The 20,009-nt window shown below is 39.7% G+C and overlaps 1 protein-coding gene across 6 annotated transcripts in view; it reads right to left on the bottom strand.

Moving 5' to 3' along the window:
- The window catches only part of CIBAR1 (CBY1 interacting BAR domain containing 1), a 28,396-nt gene extending 14,577 nt beyond the window's left edge, over positions 1-13,819 (bottom strand). For 2 of the 6 annotated variants that reach the window (XM_064384364.1, XM_064384366.1), the window contains exons 1-6: positions 13,740-13,819; positions 12,964-13,198; positions 10,436-10,504; positions 9,397-9,537; positions 4,464-4,568; positions 407-496 (exon numbers count right to left, since the gene is read on the bottom strand). In XM_064384364.1, the coding sequence (XP_064240434.1) occupies positions 407-496; positions 4,464-4,568; positions 9,397-9,537; positions 10,436-10,504; positions 12,964-13,198; positions 13,740-13,765 (666 nt within the window). In that variant the 5' untranslated portion in view covers positions 13,766-13,819. Of the gene's footprint in view, positions 1-406; positions 497-4,463; positions 4,569-9,396; positions 9,538-10,435; positions 10,505-11,878; positions 11,902-12,963; positions 13,199-13,739 lie in introns of those variants that run through there. The other 4 variants (XM_064384365.1, XM_064384367.1, XM_064384368.1 and 1 more) reach the window with 3 other exon arrangements.
- Between the last annotated feature and the right edge of the window lie 6,190 nt (positions 13,820-20,009).

Here is a 20,009-nt window from a genome sequence, read left to right as displayed (position 1 = left end):
GTTTGCATTTAAATTGTAGGTTGTGCAGATGACATAATTTATATGTGAAAAATTCTAAGGAATCCACTAAAAAAACTATTAGAACTAATAAGAAAGTTTGGCAAGGTTGTAAGACATAGGCAGTATACAAAAATCAATTGTATTTCTATATATTTGTGACAAGCAATCTGAAAAGAAATAAGGAAAACAAATCCATTTATGACAGCAACAGGAAGTATACAATACTTAGAAAAAAGTTTAACAAAAGATATGTACAATTTATATTCTGTAAACTACAAATAGTGTTTAAAGAAATTAAAAAATATTAAAATAAATGGACAAACATCCCATGTTCATGGATTGGAAGAATTAGTCTTAAGATATCAATACTCCCCAAATTGATCTACATATTTGATACAATCCTTACCAGAACTCGAGCTGATTTCTTTATAGAAACTGACAAACTGATTCTAAGATTCATATAGGATTGCAATAGATCCAGAATAGCCATATCAATCTTAAAAAAGAAGAAAGTAGGAAGACTCACATTACTTGATTTTAAAACTTACCATAAAGCAATGTTAAGACAGTGTGGTATTACCATAAGAATAGACACACATAGATCAATGAAAAGAAATAAGAGCTCAGAAATAAAACCATGTCAACTGATTTTCAATAAAGATGCCAAGACCATTCAATTGAGGAAAGAACAGTCTCTTCAACAAAAGGTGCTGAAATTTAACCTTTACAAAATTTAACCATACATAAAAATTAATTCAAATGGATCAAAGATATATAAGAGCTGAAATTATAAAACTGTTAGAGAATCTAGGAATAAATCTTCATGACCTTGGATTTGGCAATGGATTCTTAGCTATAACATCAAAACACAAGTAATAAAAGACGGATAAATTGAATTTCATCAAAATTAAAAACTTGTGCTTCAAAGACACTATCAAGAAAGTGGCAAGGCAACCTACAGAATGAGAAAAATTGCAGATTATCTGATACGGGACTTATATCTAGAATATATAAAAATCTCTCACAACTCAGAAATAAGAACAGTCAATTAAAAAAAGGGTAAAGGATCTGAATAGCCATTTGTTCAAGGCAGATATGCACAAAGGGCCAAAAAGCACCATGAGGCCAGGAATAGTGACTCATGACTGTAATCCCAGCACTTTGGGAGGCTGACACGGGAAGATTACTTGAGGACCAGGAATTCAAAACCAGCCTGGGCAACATAATGAGCCCTCATCTCTATTTTGAAAAAAGAAAAAAAGCTGGCTGGGCGCGGCGGTTCATGGCTATAATCCCAGCACTTTGGGAGGCCAAGGTTGGGAATTACCTGAGGTCAGCACTTTGAGACCAGCCTGACCAACATGGAGAAACCTCATCTCTACTAAAAATACAAAATTAGCTAGGCGTGGTGGTGCATGCCTGTAATCCCAGCTACTTGGGAGGCTGAGACAGGAGAATCGCTTGAACCCAGGAGGCGGAGGTTGCCGTGAGCTGAGATCGTGCCATTGCACTCCAGCCTGGGTAACGAGCAAAATTCCATCTCAAACAAACAAACAAAAAAACAAAAGCAAAAAGCATCATCAGGGAATGCAAGTAAAAACTACAATGAGACTACTACTACAATGAAACTACTACTTCAAACCCATGAGGATGGCTATAATCAAGAAGTCTGATGAATAGCAAGTACTGAAAATGCAGAGCAGTTGTAACCCTCATATACTGCTGGTGGGCAAACACAATGGTGCATTCACTTTAGAAAACAGTCTGGCACTTCTTCAAATGCTTAAGCATGAAGTTACCAATGATCCAGCAATTCCACTCCTGGGTATATATTCAAAAGAAATAAAAATATATGTCTACATAAAAACTTGTAAATAAACGTTTATATTAGTATTCACAATAGCCAAAAGGTGAAAACCACCAAAATGTCCATGAAATGAGTAAACAAAATGTTGTATATCCATACAATGGAATATTATTTGGTCAAAAAATGGAATGAAGTACTGATACATCCTACAAGGATAAGCCTTGAAAGCAGGCAAGGTGATAGAAGCCAGTCACAGAAGGCAAGATATTTGATGATTCCATTCTATGAAATGTGCAGAATAGCTCAATCCATAGAGACAAAGATTAGTGGTGGTTGCTTAGGGTTGGGAGGCAGGCAGGGGGGTAAAGCTAAACTGTACAAGGTTGAGGGGATGACAATGTGCTAACATTGAGTGGTGATGGTTATATATATGTGAAAACCAGAGTTGCACAATGAATTATATTCCAGTGTTTTAAAAGTGTAGGTTTCTTCCTGTCTTTAAAAAAAAATTTTCTTCTGTGACCAAGAGACTTCCTGAAATCAAGAGACTTCCCTCTTTTGCGGGCATGATAGAGAAAAGCTTAGAAGTTCTTTTCTTCTCTGTGTACCCTCCACTGTACAGCACCTCGCTCCATCTCCTGTTGCTTCAGGAAATCCCAGGCAGCAGGAATTGTAGCTGGGAATGCTGCAGTCACTTTCTCTGCCCGGGTTTGGTACTTTGTAATGCTCAGGGAATTAAAACCAGCATGCAGGCAGAACACAGAAGTGAGCCCAAAGATCAGAGTAGAGACAAATTTTTGTGTAAATGAAAAATATGCAGGTCTGAGGAACAGTGATGGAGTAAGGAATTAGTTTCCCATCACGAAAGAAAAGCCCTTATCCAACAGTGGAATCAGGCATCCATTTTTCAGGTTAAAGCTAATTCATTATCTTAATAATTCGCCTTCCTCCCTGAGTTTAAGAGTGGATGTCAGCAATTGTAAATCTTTATACCCTAACCATACTCTCCTAGCTCAGTAAAGGAATTTGTCTTGGGACCCCCGAGATGCTCTTCTGTGAGTAGTAATCTATTACACAGAAGAGTACAGAGCCTGTGACTGAACTGAGAAGCTCAGAAATCTTTCAAACTACAACAGGAAATTAAAATAAAAGATGTAAATGCATACTGTTTCATGGATTTCAGAGAGAAATGATATAATTAAATGGCAGATAATGCTTATTTTATTGAAAGAATATAGCTTATGAAGGAAGATTTATTTGTCAATAGTAGTAAAATAAAAGCAAACATATTTAATGCTCATTACAGGAAAATCTTCAGTGGGCCAAAAAGAGCCTTAGATGAGTTTTAAAGTCTGTAAGATGGTCATAAGCGGTCCTTCAAGTCTTTTCAAAATGGCTATCAAAAAGACCTGCTGAATTTCATGATCCCTAAGAAAGTTTCAAATCCACATTATGTGTTAGAATTGGCAAGTCTTGTGATTTTGTTGAATAAGATACCATATTATAATAGATGCAAATTTATGTGGTTGGCTACTATTACCCTGTTTACTTATTTGATAATATGTACTTATTATAAAGTATTAAGCTATAAAAATTAATGACTGTATTGTAACAGAAATCAGATTAAAATATTGTTTTATAGCCCGTATTTCTGGCTATTGTACTTTGGGTAAAATACTTTATGTCTCTGCTGTTTTTTTTTTTTTGAGTCAGTCTTGCTCTGTTGCCCAGGCTGGAGGGCAGTAGCATGATTTGGCTTACTGCAACCTCCACCTCCTAGGTTTAAGCTATTCTCCTGCCTCAGCCTCCTGGGTAGCTGGGATTACATGAGTGCACCATCACGCCTGGTTAATTTTTATATTTAGCCAGATGGGGTTTCGCCATGTTGGCGAGGCTGGTCTCAAACTTCTGACCTCACGTGATCTGCCTGCCTCATCCTCCCAAAGTGCTGGGATTACAGGTGTGAGCCATTGCACCTGGCTGCTTAATTTCTTAATTAATACCACCTCTTCCTCATGGAGTTGCTGTGTGCCTGGAGTAGTGCCTGGTACATAAAAACATAATAAATGTTAGTTCCCCTTAATTAAATAGTATTTGTGATAAAAAGCTGAATATCTGACTTCTGGTTGTGGATGTTGGTCTTTTTATATATCACTGTTTCCATTAAAAAACCCTGATATATTTTATTTATAATTTTTTTTTTGCTTTTTCTGTGTTTTTTTTTAGGGGAGTTGGGTGGTCAGGGTCTGGTTCTGTTGCCCAGGCTGGAGCACATGGAGTGCAGTGGTAGAATCATGGCTTACTGCTGCCTCGACCTCCCCAGGCTCAGGTGATCCTCCTGCCTCAGGAAGCTGGGTCTACAAGTATGTGCCACCACACCTGGCTAAATTTTTTGTATTTTTTGTAGAGATGGGATTTTGCCATGTTGCCCAGGATGGTCCTAAACTCTTGGCCTCAAGTGATCCACCAGCCTTGGGCCTCCCAAAGTGCTAGGATTACAGGCATGAGCCACTGTGCCCAGCCCTTTATTTATCATACTTTCTTTATAAGAGCTATTTATGGGCTAAAAAATTTAGAGTAATTTAAATTTTTCATAAGTTTAAAGTAAAAAATAAGGTTAGAAACATGTTTTGAACCCTAACGGTTACTTTATTACCTTTATATCCTTCATTTTCTGCCTTTCAAAGTTGTCAATAGTTTCCTCCAGATGACGACTTGTTCGGGAAGCATCCATTGCAGCTCTCTGTAATTCTGTTTCTGCCTACAAAAGTATTCCCCAACCAAAGATATAAACAAAATCAAATGAGAATTCATTCAGTTGAATCCACTGGTAAATTCTACCACTGCAGTACTGGCTTTTTGGCATAATAGTGTAAATTGTTAATATCATATTTTACCATATATAAATAAAATGATCTATGTAAGCATATGCAGAATAAAGAAATTTATGTCTATTTAGTGACATGATTCATGATCTAGGGAAAAAATCCCAAGAACAAAAACTACCCCCAAATCCTTCCCTTTCTGTCTGCAAAATCAATTTTTTTTCCAGACACCACTGGATAACTTACTGTAAAACCATTTCCCATATTTTCTACTGCTTCCGTCTACTTCACTACCTGTGCCATTTATCAAAAATGCGTTTTCTTTTGTCTCTCTCCCCAACTTAGTAAACATTATTTTTTTTTCTCAATTAGAGATTATCTCTTATTCTTTTTTTTTTTTTGAGATGGAGTTTTGCTCTTGTTGGTCAGGCTAGTGTTCACTGCGCTATCTCAGCTCACTGCAACTTCCGTCTCCTGGGTTCAAGTGATTCTCCTGCCTCAGCTTCCTGAGTAGCTGGGATTACAGGCATGTGCCACCATGCCCAGCTAATTTTTTGTATTTTTAGTAGAGATGGGGTTTCATCATGTTGGCCAGGCTAGTCTTGAACTCCTGATCTCAGGTGATCCACCCATTTGACTTTACAATCAAAGTGCAGGGATTACAGGCGTTAGCCGCTGCACCCAGCTGATTATCTCTTACTCTCTATGCTTATCTGATAGGACTACTGCATGGATTAAATGAAATCATCTTTGGAAAGGACTAAGGAGAGTGGCACACAGTAGAAAGACCTACAGCTATGACAATTACCACCATTGAGAGTCTGATTTTTAAAATCATTACAACATTGAGGTATTTTGGGATAGCAGGTATATAACCAAAGACCCTTTCTACCTTGCTTACTTCTACTCATTCTCCAAATGCATTAAATATTCTTAATTCTATAATATCCTGATCAGGTGGAATACAATATATACTACAAATATTTCAGCATGGGAGTTGTACTTGAGGATTCTTCCTTACAAGACAACCATGTTACACTGCTTCTATTCTATGCTTATTACAAAAAATGAATACACTAGTAACTAATGAATTAGATGGCAAGTCTAATACACTTGGACATGTACTCATATTATCTGGATCTGTACTGTCCAATCAATATGGTGACCACTAGCCCATATGTGGCCATTTTCATTAAAACTAATTAAAACTAAATAAAAAATTTAAAACGATCCCCAAAGTTACTCTAGTTTTAGTTCAAGAGCTTAATAGCCATATATAGCTAGCGGCTATAGTACCATTAAGTGCAGAATATTTCTAATCTAATTGTGTATCTCTCTTTAAGCATCTCATCTGCTAACGAAAGTTACCCCCCAAAATTTAAGACTTTTTCTTAAATGGCAACACAGAAATTTGAAAAGACACAGCCCAATTTTCTGATTAAATTCTTTCTAATGTTTTGTTTCCTGTGCTAATATTATATTTACTCAAAAGTCACATATATCATCATTTAACAATTAATCATAGGAAAAGTTTGCATTTGTTGTCAAAGTTCTATGATATGTAATAGCGTGAAACTTAGCTTTTACTTTCTTTTCCAAGAAAATGTATAAATTGAAACAAGTAAAAGGGTTTACTTTAAGGATCCATTTTTTGACACGCCACTTTATTACCCACCTGTGACTGAAATTTTTCATAAAGGAAAAAATACATTTCAAAGAGAGTATAACAATTTTTTCAATAAGTTAAATTTATATACTCATACGATTCTCTATATTGCTGTGTTTGAGGATTCTTTAAACTACAACTTCATTACAGGAAATTCAAAGGTAAAATAGAGCTCCTTTGAAGACTTACTACTATGAAAAAATCTCTACAGTTATGTGATACATATTAACCTTTTGCTAATGAGAATATTCAACCAGACTAATTCCTAACACTAATACACATGACATGACTGATGCAGCTCTTTACTTGTGACTACTTCCTTTTGACTCAAATCTTTCCCCTCCTCACTTATTGATATTTTCATTTGACAGTTTAGAAGGTTAGGTAGAGTTGGCTAAATTAGGAAAGCATGGGGAAACAGAAGCCATAGCTAGGATATGTGTAATTTCACCTTCTATAGTCTCCAGCAACTCTATTTATTACAGAAAGTCTCAAATCCTTTTACTTGAGTATAGCAACTCACCCAAAGTAACACATCCATTTTTAAAGCAAAGAGAATATAGATTTCTAGTATTTCTTTTACTGAAAATTCTTCAAAATTCTATGATGTATCAACTTGAGTAGGAAATGCTTTGGATTAAAATACTAAGATACAGGGCAGGCGCGGTGGCTCACACCAGTAAACCTAGCACTTTGGGAGGCCAAGGTGAGTAAATTGCCTGAGCTCAGGAGTTCGAGACCAGTCTGGGGAACATGGTGAAACCCCATCTTTGCTAAAAATATAAAAAATTAGCTGGGCATGGTGGCATGTGCCTATAATCCCAGTTACTTGGGAGAGCTGGGGAGATAGGAGAAACGTTTGAACCCAGGAGGTGGAGGTTGCAGTAAGCCGAGAAAGCACCACTGCATGCCAGCCTGAACGACAGAGCAAGATTCCATCTCATAAAAAAAAAAAACAAAGACAAAAACAAAATAAAATAAAACACTAAGATACAACTCCATGAATAAAGATATTGGTATATAAAATGGAATTAGTTAAGAGTTTGAAATGATTTTTAAAAGGATAAGCCAGATTGAGCTCACACTGCATTACAGGAGGCTTGTTCAGAAGCTACCTAGGGCCTAACTTGGGGGGTGAGCAGGCAGAGCCCTGGGATTCTTCTTTTCCCTATTCTCTTCTCTCAGAGGGACTCTATTTTATTTTACATATTGAACTTCAACATACTTCAGCATAGATGAATTTTAAGAGTCTATCCTGGTAAAAATTCTATGATACTATGATTGAATATTTGTATGTTTATACTGACTACATTTGTATGCAAGTTGTCCTTCATGTTTTGGTCTCAGGTTGTCAAAATACACAAGTTGCAGATCTTACCGAAGAAGCACATTGGTTCACCAATAATCTCTTAGGTTGTATTTATTTCCCCACGATGTGACCCCACAGACCTGCTTCATCTGTGCTCTAAGATTGTCTCCCTTCCACAGCAGTGTTTACAGCACAGCATCCAAGTCAGAAAAATGTTTGTCTTAGGAATAGATTCTGTGTTGAGTGTAGACACCAGTACTCCTGACTCAATCTTGCCAACTGCTCAGGATTCCAGATGTCTTCATATATTACCACCTCCCCAACTCCAGGCCACGAAGAACAAAACAAAACAAAAAATTTGGATCCCTAGCTTAATTCTTTAACACTGGTGAACCCACCCTCTCCCCGGCCACAGCCTCTGCCTTGATCTCTAGTTATCAGTCATAAATTTTCCAGCATTCTCTGGTTTGTCTGACTTGCTTAAAACACAGACTCTATCATCTCCATTTGCAGATCTTATGACACTATGACTATCTAGATGTTTCTGTCCCAGTCTCCAGTGGGCACTCCCAGCCCTATGGCTGCCCATTTTTGTTTAGCACAAAGTTGGGCTTCTGTACCTCTGGACCACAGGAAGAAGGACCAAACAATTAGTGTAGCCTCAAATCAATGCTCAAGGGACTCCCCTCAGGAATGGAGGTGTTCCGGAATCTCAAATGCTCTCAAAACAGCCACTCCTCATGTGGTTTCTGGCTGAGCTGGGCAGTAACAATCTTAAGGAAGTAGGAAGGAAACACACAGAAGGAATGGAAAAAGAGGCAGTAGGGATGTTAGTGCTTTCTACACAGTCCTACCTATCTCAGTTGCTGGCAATTAGGCACTATTTTGTATGCTTTTGTTTAGTCACCAAAAAGGCACATTGTAGTTTAAGAAATAGTCATGTTTCTGCATGTTCTCACTCATAAGTGGGTGTTGAACAATGAGAACATATGGACACAGGGAGGGGAACATCACACACCAGGGCCTGTCAGAGGGTGGGGGCTAGGGGAAGGATAGCAGGGGGTGAGGGGATAGAGGAGGGAGGGATAGCATTAGGAGAAATACCTAAGGTAGATGACAGGGTGATGGATGCAGCAAACCACCACGGCACGTGTGTACCTAAAACCTGCACATTCTGCACATGTACCCCAGAACTTAAAGTATAATTAAAAAAAAAGTAAAGATTGACTAGATAAAAATAAATAAATAATCATGTTTAACAGAAGAAGCTTGTTACAGTAGACAGTCCTATCTAGGTTCCTTTGTGTCCAACTTGGATCTTAATTATACTCCTAAGTCTCCTGAGATTAACTGGCTGGAAGTCATGATTTCACATAGTTGTTTCATTTTCAAAAGGTGAAGGAAATTAAATGGGAAATTTTTCTTTCCTTTTTTCAAAGCAGGGCATAGAGGGCACTAACATATTAGGATTAATGATAGATCTTTAAGTTAGTTGTAGAATTAATATTTAGTCATCACCATGTGAAAATAAAATTAAGAAATTTGAATTTACTTTTTATAAAAACATCTGCATTTTTGAGTAGGTTTTTTGTTTGTTTGTTTGCAAAGCCTATAGTGGAAAACAATATAAGGGTATTTGAATTAGGTGGTATAACTTCTTTAAAATTAGCCTATTTCTATAGTGAGAATTCCTAAATGCGTTTCTTTTCAAACTTTATATTCAAATTCTCCACTCATTTAAAAGTAAAAATGCATAATTTCTATATACATTTGCTTTTGTACTCCATACCTTAAATTTTTTTTTTAAAGACCTAAATTCAAAGGATACAATAATATGTCGATCAGATGGGTTTCGCTGACGTGTTCTTTCTAACTGAGTTAATTGCTTAGCTTCTCGATTCCTCGCTGTGAATGTTGCTTTGAGGTCATCCTGCAAATTGGCATTTTTTTTTTAGTTAGTAAAAATGTCTGACTTAAGGAAATTCACACTCTGTTTTAAGAACGGAAGAATATTTCTTGTGTGATCCTGGTACCATTACTACAGGAATTACCAGTATTACATAATTAGTGTGTGTCTATGTATGTGAGAATGTGTTTAACATTCTCTCAAAATAATGACACAATTTCAGTGCAAAACTATAACCATAATACATATATGTATGTAAGTGTGTAATTTTGATTGTGGTAGTGGTCACATGTATATAAAAAGTTGTCAAAACTCAATGATCACTGAAAATGGAAAAATTTTATTGCATGTAAATCAGAGGCACTTAACCCCCCGGCCTATTAGGAACTGGACTAGCACAGCAGGGGAGTGGTGGGCGAGCTAGCATTAAGGCCTGAGCTCTGCCTTGTTAGATCAGAGGCAGCATGTGATTCTTATAGGAATGCAAACCCTATTGTGAATTAAAGAAAAATTGTCTTATATAAAACCGGTCCCTGGCACCAAAAAGGTTGGCGACTGCTGATGTAAATTATACTTCAATAAAGTTAGTTTTATAGAACTCTGTCGCACATTTTAAAAGTCTAAATGCTATAATCTGCTTTAAACAAAAACTTATATTCATATAGTAACCTAATTTCTGTCCACATAGTTTTCATTATAAATATTAAATATTTTAAAGTTCCCATAATAAAGTCTTATGTTGCTACAGTATACTTAATAAGCTCACTAAAAATATTTCATTGTTCTTAAAGATCTAAGCGATCTTTCAGAGTATGTAAAAAGAATGATTATATACTACTTTGTATTTCTTATTAAAAGAACAATTGGAATCCTCATACTCTTTGCCAGAGTAACTCATAAGTGAGAAAATGGATTTACTTACCCGTTTCATTTTCACAATGGTCCCATAAGCTTTCAAGGGTTCAACTACTTTGGCTTCAAGTCTTTCAACCTATTGAAAATTATTAAAATTTTAAATTAGAATGTTTAACCTTTTAACCTATAAATAAAAGGATAATCACTAGAAATTGGTAAGACTCAGAATCTAAACTCAAACACATTAAAAACTGTTAAGGTGCACAGTAACAGTGAAAGTAGAAAAGCACCTGGTGAGCAAAATGACAAGAAAATGTCTCAGGTTTCCCAGGAGCTCATCCTCACCACAACACCCTAGGATTACTTATTCACCTTCAAGTGGTAGTTTAAGTGCTAAGACAGCTCTAATTTTAATACAGCTAACATTTTCAGTGTGTTCAGCACAGTATTGGATACTTTACATATATTATCTCTGAACTGTAATGGCTCAACTTTTCAGAAAAATCAAAGCTGAAAGATAGAGCATCCTGTAAACATTTAAAGCAACATAGCTGTCAAAAGCAAAAAAGCTTAGGGATCACTGTATTTGCTGCACTTTTTTTCCTAGAAGCCATTTGTGAATTATCAAAGCCTACAGAACAAGATAAATGGTCTGAGTGCTAAGCTGTCAAATTGCATGTCTCATCTCTGTTTCATTTAGAATTACTTTTTCTTAAACGTTACAGGTTTCTAAATCACATTTTGAGCAATTCTTTTACAAACAGCACTAGTGGAAAGCACTGAAGAGACAGATTTTTTTTTTAAGGCAAGTATTTAAATATAGCATAAGAAAAATAACTCTCTTGGACATTAAAACTTTTTCTCTCAAGATAGGTGACATGTATTCAATTGCTTAAAATGAACATGTATTATTTTAATAGCAGAAAAAGGGATTTTTAATGATACATATTTATATAATTGACAAATACACTATTTGATATTGATTTTTCTTTAGTTTCATAAACAAAATGTATTATAGATGCCTCATTTTAAAATATATTAGGAAAATACAAATCAAGTTCCCATCAAGTGTTCAAATATTAGGAATCCTAAAATCATAGATATTCACGGCAGTTTGGAATACACCATTTCTTTTCTTTTTTTTTTCTTGAGACAGAGTTTCGCTCTTGTTGCCCAGGCTGGAGTGCAATGGTGCGATCTCAGCTCACTGCAAGCTTCGCCTCCCAGGTTCAAGCGATTCTCCTGCCTCAGCCTTCTGAATAGCTGAGATTACAGGCATGAGCCACCAAGCCCTGCTAATTTTTGGGGTTTCTCCATGTTCGTCAGGCTGGTCTTGAACTCGCGACCTCAGGTGATCCACCTGCCTCAGCCTCCTAAAGTGCTGGGATTACAGGCGTGAGCCACCGGGCCTGGCCTGGTTTATACCATTTCTTATAATCCATACTGATTATTCAGTTTAAGGATTATTTAAGTCTTTTTTTCTTTTTTCTGTTCTCCTTTTGTTGCCTACCTTTTTGTCATTGTTCATTAGCACTTCCACCATTTGGTAAGCAAGGGAAATAAAAGGCAAACAAATGCAAATCAATTCACTTTGCTATTTGATAAATAGCATAAAGGTTTTCTACAAAGGGGCATTGAAATTACTGGCTAAAATAGGATTTTAGGATTACCTGTGAACATAAATTATCTTTGAAACATTAAGTCCCCAGTTATCATATACAATTGAGAGTTACTTATTACAGAAATTTCATGACAATAATTCAACATTTTTCCAAAAGTACCTCTAAATGTGATTACTCTTCACATTTGTATGGATATTATGAGTTCAAAGATTATGCTCATTTTATTTTTTGAAAATTGAAATTTCTGTTTTAGGTTCTGATGAGAAAAGTACAAAAAAAGCAATAATGTTCTAACCGGGCAACTTCTGACAAGTTAACCTATGCCTTGAAACTGAAAATAAATATAAGTAAAAGTGCTTATTAAGTATTAAAGGAAAAAAAATGGGCTTTTAGAAAGAAAACAATCGCAAGGGCACCTCTCCTGCTACCCAGAGCAAAAAGCCCCCTTGGTGTCTCAGTATTGGTTTGCTTCCATGATATAATTCACAGCATTTTTTGCGGTTGTTAATAAACCACTGGTAAATTTTCCAGAGCATGGATGCAACAATGATCTCTTGCCCATTTATTAATAATTTATCCATCCACATTATCATTCCCAACATTCCATCTCCAGTCATTCTTTAAAATGTACTTATGTGCCACACAAGACACGAGTTATGCTTCTTTTCTTCCCCCTGGGTATATTCGTACTACCCCCAGTAAACAGCCACCCCTTGGCCAAAAGTTAGCAAATAAAGTGGGGAAATTCAAGACTTCAAGACGCCCTAAAGTTTAGCTTGGAAACGGTAAAATACAACATAGAAAGCTTCTCTTTAATAGATTCACAAAACGTTATAGACACGAAAATGTATACTTTATCAAGTTTGTATCCACCTCTGCAGTTAGGTAGATTACAAGTAAAAGTTTCCACGGTTCCTTCATCCACTACTTCATGGCTCATTCATAACAATGACACTGTGACCTCACTCCATACCTCTGCTTGTCGATAATCCTGAAGTCTGGCAAACTCGTCAGCAAAGTTCATCAGACCCAGCTTTAAATGTGGAGTCTCTGTAGCGGCATATGTGTTGATTTCATTCACCAGGAGGTCTGCTTTGTCTCGCAGCCTGGCAGTTTTCCGCACATAGGCAGCGAAGATTTGGCACAATTCTCCAAAATGCTTCTCCACGTTTGAGACAGCTGTTTGCAGTTGTTTCGTTTGAGCGTTCCTAGAGAAAAAGGTGACACAAAAGGTGAAACATTCTCGTTAGCGATGAGAAGGCTTCACATTAATCTAACATGCCAACACACCCGGGCATTCTGCAGCTTTGAAGGCGCAAACCAACCAACGATCCACTGTCTCCCGGCGCGGACTGCTCTCCTCCATGACCCCATTTGGGGCCTGGCCTCACTAACCCGACAGTGTAGGCACAGGAAGAGGCCCAGGCCGGGTGGGCCTGGCATCAGATGGCAGCTCCGCGAGGCGCGGCCTGGGCGCCCGACTGCCTCCCAGGCTTCTGCACTGCCCGCGGCCGTGCGGGGACCCGAGACCCAGAGGCGTGGGTGGCTGGCAGCTTGCCGGGCCCGGTGCTCCCCTTGGCCGCCAGCGCTTGCTGCAGGCCAGAGAATTAGGCCCCAGACCACAGCGGGGACCGTGCAGTCTCCCGCCCCGGGTCGGAATTCGGCGCAGAGGCCCCACGGACAGAGGCTCCACTTCCCCTACCCCGGCCCTCCCGTGTGGGCCCCGGGAAACTGGGCCCGGGCTGTTACCGGTTTTCCAGGGTGCGCCTCATCATGCTGCCTCGCGCACGGCAGCGGACCTTGCGGGGGCCCAACCAGTCGGGCTCAGCTACTGGGGCTCCAAAGCGCCCGGGCGCGCGCTGCGGCGCAAGCAGCTGCCGTGAGCCGAAGAGCCCGCCCCTCGCGCCGCCGCGCCAGCCCGGGCGTTTCTATGGAAACGAGGCGAGCGCCCCAGAGGTCAAAGCGAGAGGCTGCCAGAGGGCGGCTGGGCTCGAGAAGCGCAAAGCAGCGAGGGTCCGAGAGTGCCAAAGGCGCGCCCACCTCTGCAGAGCGGTTTGTGCAGTCACCCCGTGCGTCCCTGCGGCGCCTCCATCCTCCCTAACAGCCGAGCGAAACAGACACCCAGCATCCATGGCTGCTCGACTACTCCGAGCAGGGGAGAAAAGACGCCGGTCCGCCGGGATCCAGGAGGGAGACGTGAAACCAGAGCCCCAGGGGGCTCATATCCGCCTGTGCGACTTGTAGTCTCGTACCCGACGCGTCCGCTTCGCTGTTGAATCTGAAAACCTGGGCTCTTGGGAGCTGCCCTTGGAAGGAGCGGTGCTACTGCCTCATGTTTAACTTTTCGTTTATTCAGCAAATATGTATCGAGTTCCTACTTGGTGGAAGAGATTGTTAGACACTGGGAATAATAGAAACATAAGAAGCAGCGGTCCCGGGCCTGAAGGGCCTGAGCGTTGGATGAGGAGGCAACACTTACACGGAACCTGTGCTGAGATAAACAACGACCAACAGTCCTGGCTCTCAGGGTTGGCCTGGGGGAAGAAAAATTAACAAATAATAAAACCCCAAACAAACAGGAGGCTCTCCTTTTTCCTTTGAACGCCTCAGTCCCTTTGACCCTCCTAGCCTTGGTGTGTGTGGCTCTTCTCAGTAAACACCGCAAGGACTCCATTCTGACTTTATTTATTTATATATATATTTTGAGATGGAGTCTCGCTCTGTTTCCCAGGCTGGAGTGCAGTGGCGCAATCTCGGCTCACTGCAACCTCTGCCTCCTGGTTCAAGCAATTCTCCTGCCTCAAACTCCTGAGTAGCTGGGTTTACAGGCATGCACTACTATGCTGGGGTAATATTTTGTATTTTTAGTAGAGACGGGGTTTCACCATGTTGGCCAGGCTGATCTTGAACTCTTGGCCTCAAGTGATCCACCCCCCTCAGCCTCCCAAGTGCTGGGATTACAGGCATGAGCCACTTGCACCTGGCCTCAATTCAGACTTTATCTGCTTTAAGAAACCTCTCTGGGATCCTCCCGCACTTTGCTCCTTTAGGCAGCGTTAGGGCCTAGTCCTAACGCCTTGGGACAGGGTCCTAATGCTGTCTGAAGGAGTGAAGTGTCTAAATGCTCAAACAGTACACGTTGTTGATTTTATACTGCCTCCTGTACTCTAGACTTTGAGCCCTTTGAGGCAGAGGAAATGCGATTTTGTTCTGGGATTCCTCACTGCCTTGCCCTGCTCCATAAAAGATTTTATTTTGGACAAATAGATGTCCTCAGTCCTTTGTTTTGAACTCCCCTCCATTCTCTTGTGCCATTCTCTCATGTTACAATGTGTACCTCTCTCTCCTTCTTGCATTCATTCAGCATGTTATAGATTGGATGCCTCGTGTGTTCCAGGTATCATACTGGGCTTTGAGGTTGGCACAGTACCCTAAGGTCAGAATAGTCTATGCTTTTTTCTTTTATTCCTGAGATGGAGTCTTGCTCTATTGCCCAGGCTGGAGTGCAGTGGTGCAATCTTGGCTCCCTGCAATCTCTGCCTCCCAGGTTCAAGCAATTCTTCTGCATCAGCCTCCTAAGTAGCTGGGATTACAGGCGCAAGCCACCACACCCTACTTTTTTTTTGTGTGTGTGTGTGTGTGTGTGTGTGTGTGTGTGTGTGTGTTTAGTAGAGACGGGGTTTCATCGTGTTGGCCAGGCAGGTCTCAAACTCTTCACCTTGTGCTCCGCCCACCTCAGCCTCCCAAAGTGCTGGGATTACAGGCATGAGCCACTGTACCTGGCCAGAATAGTCTGTGCTTTTAGAGAGCTCACAGTCAGGTGGGAGGGATGGAAGCTAATCAAAGATATGTAAAATGACAACCGAGATACGTGCTACTGTATCCACTTTCACAGTGTAACCAATCACTGCAAAACTTAGTGGCTTTTTACAGTCCTCTGGCTAGCTTTGGATTCTGAGTGGGCTGGATAGTTCTTTTACCTAGTTTCTGCTCAGTTGGGCTCTTACTTACCTTTCTGGTCAGCTGGCGACTGGATGATCTAGGGGGCTCACTCCTGTGTCATGGCAGTGGCAGGTCATCAGCAGGAGCCATATGTTTCTGATTGTCTAGCATGTCAGCCAGGCTTTTCATGGTTTCAGAGTTCCAAAACAGTGTAGCAGGACAAGTCTACTTACTGCACAAGTGCCTTTCAAGACTCTGCCTGTGTTACGTTTTCTGATGCCCTATTGGTGGATGCAAGTCATGTGGCCTAGACCAGATGGATGAGAGTGGGAGGGCAGTGGAAATGTTATGGATGGTGTGGTTGGTAGAGGAATTGGTGACCACTTTTCCAATCTACTACTAAGGGAAACTACATGGCAGCAATTGAGCCTATATTTAATGCAGAGCTTTGGTTTGAACTCATCAGGGAAGGGCTTCATTGAGAAAGTGACATTTGAGCTGAGATCCAAAGAATAGGAAGGAGTTAATTAGGTGAAGAGGGACTGAAAAACAGTCCTGAGAGAAAAACAGTACGGACAGTTTGCCCCCATGCCTCCCCCAGTCCCAGTCCCGTCTCTACCCAGAATTTCATATCTCAGAAATGGTACTTTTGTCCAGCTGATTGTTCAAGTCAAAAACCTAGGCGTCATCCTTTCTTTTCTCCAGCCACATGGGCATTTCCTACTGGTTCCACCTCAAAACATACCCTGAATCATTTCTTCTTCATTTTTTTTCTACATCCCCATAAAACAAGCTGCTATTACCAGTCATCCTTACTGCAAACCTCCCTTACTAGTCTCCCCATGTCCACTGTTACACATTGCAGTGTGGAATCAAACATGCAAATCAGATGATGTCAAAGCCTCTCAGTGTGCTTCAAATAAAAATTTAAAGCCTACATTGTCTGTTAAGGCTTTATCTTATTTCTGGTTACCCAGCTACCTTCTCTTGCTGCCCCATTGTGCTATAGCCACACTTTATTTATCTGTATCTATATAGACAGACAGATAGATAGATAAGTTTCTCTCTCTCTCTCTTGCTCTCACTCTCACTCTCGCTCTCTCTCTTTCTCTCTCTCTGTGTCTATCTGTAGATAAGCTTATCTCAGTGTTAGTTCTGTGTTTGCAATTCTCTTTGCCTGGAATGTTCCTTCTTCAGGTCTTCACATGGATGGCCCCTTCGTATAAAATTGTGCTTAAAAAACACCTATGAGTGGGGCTTTCTCTGATCACCAAATGTTTTGTTTCCTTTGAAGCACGTGTCACGTCCTGAAATTAACCTGTTTATTTACATGCTTTCTCTGTCTTCTCCCATTCAAGTACTAACCAGGCTGCACCTCACTTAGCTTCAAAGATCAAGTGTGTTCAGATATGGCTGTAGATCTATTTCTGTCTTCTATGACTAGAATATATTCTCCATGAAACTAGCCACTTTGTTACCTGTTCACTTTATTTTATTTATTTAATTTAAAAATTTTTTTTTAATTTTTTTTTTTTTTTTTGAGATGGAGTCTCACTCTGTCTCCCAGGCTGGAGTGCAGTGGTATGATCTCAGCTCACTGCAACCTCTGTCTCCTGTGTTCAAGCAATTCTCTACCTCAGCCTCCCAAGTAGCTGAGACTACAGGCATGTGCCACCACACCCAGCTAATTTTTTTGTATTTTTGGTAGAGATGGGGTTTTATCATTTTGGTCAGGCTGGTCTGGAACTCCTGACCTCAGATGATCTGCCCACCTTGGCCTCCCAAAGTGGTGGGATTACAGTCATAAGCCACCACACCTGGCCTACCTGTTCACTTTATATTCCCAGTACCACCTCATGCTTGACTCATAGTAGAAACTCAATAATTAGTTGAATTTATTAATGAATGAATAAATAAATGAGTGAAAACCTTGTGACAGAAGGGACACAGTATGTGTGAGGACATGGAAGAAAGCCAATGGGATGGAGTGGAGGAAGTGGTACTCCATGGTCTGAGATTTAGTTGAAGGGCTAGATGGGGGCCGGGGGTTGTATAGGGCATTTTGGCCATGCTAAGGAGTTTAGAGATTGGTTCTTGTATTAGCTAAGATTCTTTAGAGAAACGGAACCAATAGTCTGTGTTATAATTAATATAATATATAATATGTATAATTTTATTATAAGGAATTGGCTCAAGTGATTATGGAGGCTGAGAAGTCCCAAAATCTGCAGTTCACAAGCTGGAGATCCAGGAGAGCCAATATGTCATTTCAGTTCAAGTCCAAAGCTGGAGAACCAGAAGAGCTGATGGTTTATTTCCTGTTTGAAAGCCAGCAGGTGGAGACCCAAGGAAAACAGATGACTGAGTCCCAGTGGGAAGGCTAGAAAATATGGTGTCCTGAGTCAAGTGGTCTGGTGGGAGCGGTTTCCTCCTACTGAGGCTTTTTCCTATTGAGGTCTTTGATTGACTGGATGAGGCCTGCCCACATTAGAGAGGGAACTCTCCTTTGTGCAAATGTTAGTCTCATCCATAAACACCCTCGAAGACACAGCAGAATAGTGTTTGGAGGAATGTCTGGGCACCCGTGGCTCAGTCATATTGACACATAAAATTAACCATCATTCATTGTCTTTGTATCAGTATGAAGGTATTGACATATTAAAGCAAGTGATTTATTGTGTAGCTCTTAAAGCTGTTAGCACATGCTTGGTATATAGTATCATAATTGTTGAACAGATGCATATTGAATTACCCTTCTTCAATCTCCACTTAATATATGGAAATAAAAGTGCTCAAGGAAACTTCCTCCTGAGATATGAGCTCTTGATATTATTCTCCTGTCAACAGATATCTAAAAAATATGCATTAACACAATCGTTCTCAAGTCTTTTTACTACTTGGAGGCATGTTCCTTCTTACAGGTTATACTCTCTCCAAGGACACATTATCTCATCAAAGAGGAGCTGGTCAAATAGTAGAAGAGCTGGATTTAAATCCTTTGTCTTCTCTCTTCAGTGTTCTTTCCATAGTACCAGGATCTTTTTTTGCTCTTAAAAGTGATTTTTTTTGGCAAACCAAAACCACCATGCAATACCACCTTACTCCTGCAAGAATGGCCATAATAAAAAATTTAAAAAATAATAGATGCTGGCATGGATGTGATGAAAAGGGAACACTTTTACACTGTTGGTAGGAATGTAAACTAGTACAACCACTATGGAAAACAGTGTGGAGATTCCTTAAAAAACTAGAAGTAGAATTACCACTTCATCCAGAAATCTCACTCCTGGGTATCAACCCAGAGGAAGAGAAGTCATTATACAAAAAAGACACTTGCACATGCATATTTATAGCAGTACAATTCACAATTGCAAAAATATGGAACCAGCCCAAATGTCCATCAGTCAACGGGTAAATAAAGAAAATGCGTATACATATCATGGAATACAAGTGGATTATACTCAGTCATAAAAAGGAACAAAATAATGGCATTTGCAGCAACCTGGATGGAATTGGAGATCATTATTCTAAGTGAAGTAACTCAGGAATAGAAAACCAAATATCATGTGTTCTCACTCATAAGTGGGAGCTAAGCTACGAGGACACAAAGGCATAAGAATGATACATCGGACTTTGGGGACTTGAGGGAAAGAGTGGGGGGTGGCGAGGAATAAAAGACTACACATTGGTTACAGTGTACACTGCTCAAGTGATGGGTGCACGATAATCTCAGAAATCACCACTAAAGAACTTATTCATGTAATCAAACACCACCTGTTCCCCAAACACCTATTGAAATAGAAAATAAAAATGAAATACAAAAAAAGTGATTTTTTGCAAAGATCTTAAACAAGTTGAAACATTTGAATATCATTCCATATTTGGAAGAAGGAGGGTGTGTGTCATAGGATCGGTCCATCGCTGAGTATAGCATTTCAAAATTTCTGGAAATTATTGTTCCAGATTATAAGCATTATAGGCTCTGACTTTTCTGAACTATTATGTGATATTTGTATATTTATTGTGAAAACAGCACAGTATTATTTTGTGTAATATTGAATGAACTCCAATTTATTT

The sequence above is a fragment of the Aotus nancymaae genome, unplaced genomic scaffold (assembly GCF_030222135.1).
Source record: "Aotus nancymaae isolate 86718 unplaced genomic scaffold, 86718_ANA_hifiasm-v0.15.2.pri h1tg000036l, whole genome shotgun sequence".
Taxonomy (NCBI): domain Eukaryota; kingdom Metazoa; phylum Chordata; class Mammalia; order Primates; family Aotidae; genus Aotus; species Aotus nancymaae.
Note: the sequence above shows the minus strand (reverse complement) of the source record. Positions and strands in the feature narration are given on the sequence as shown.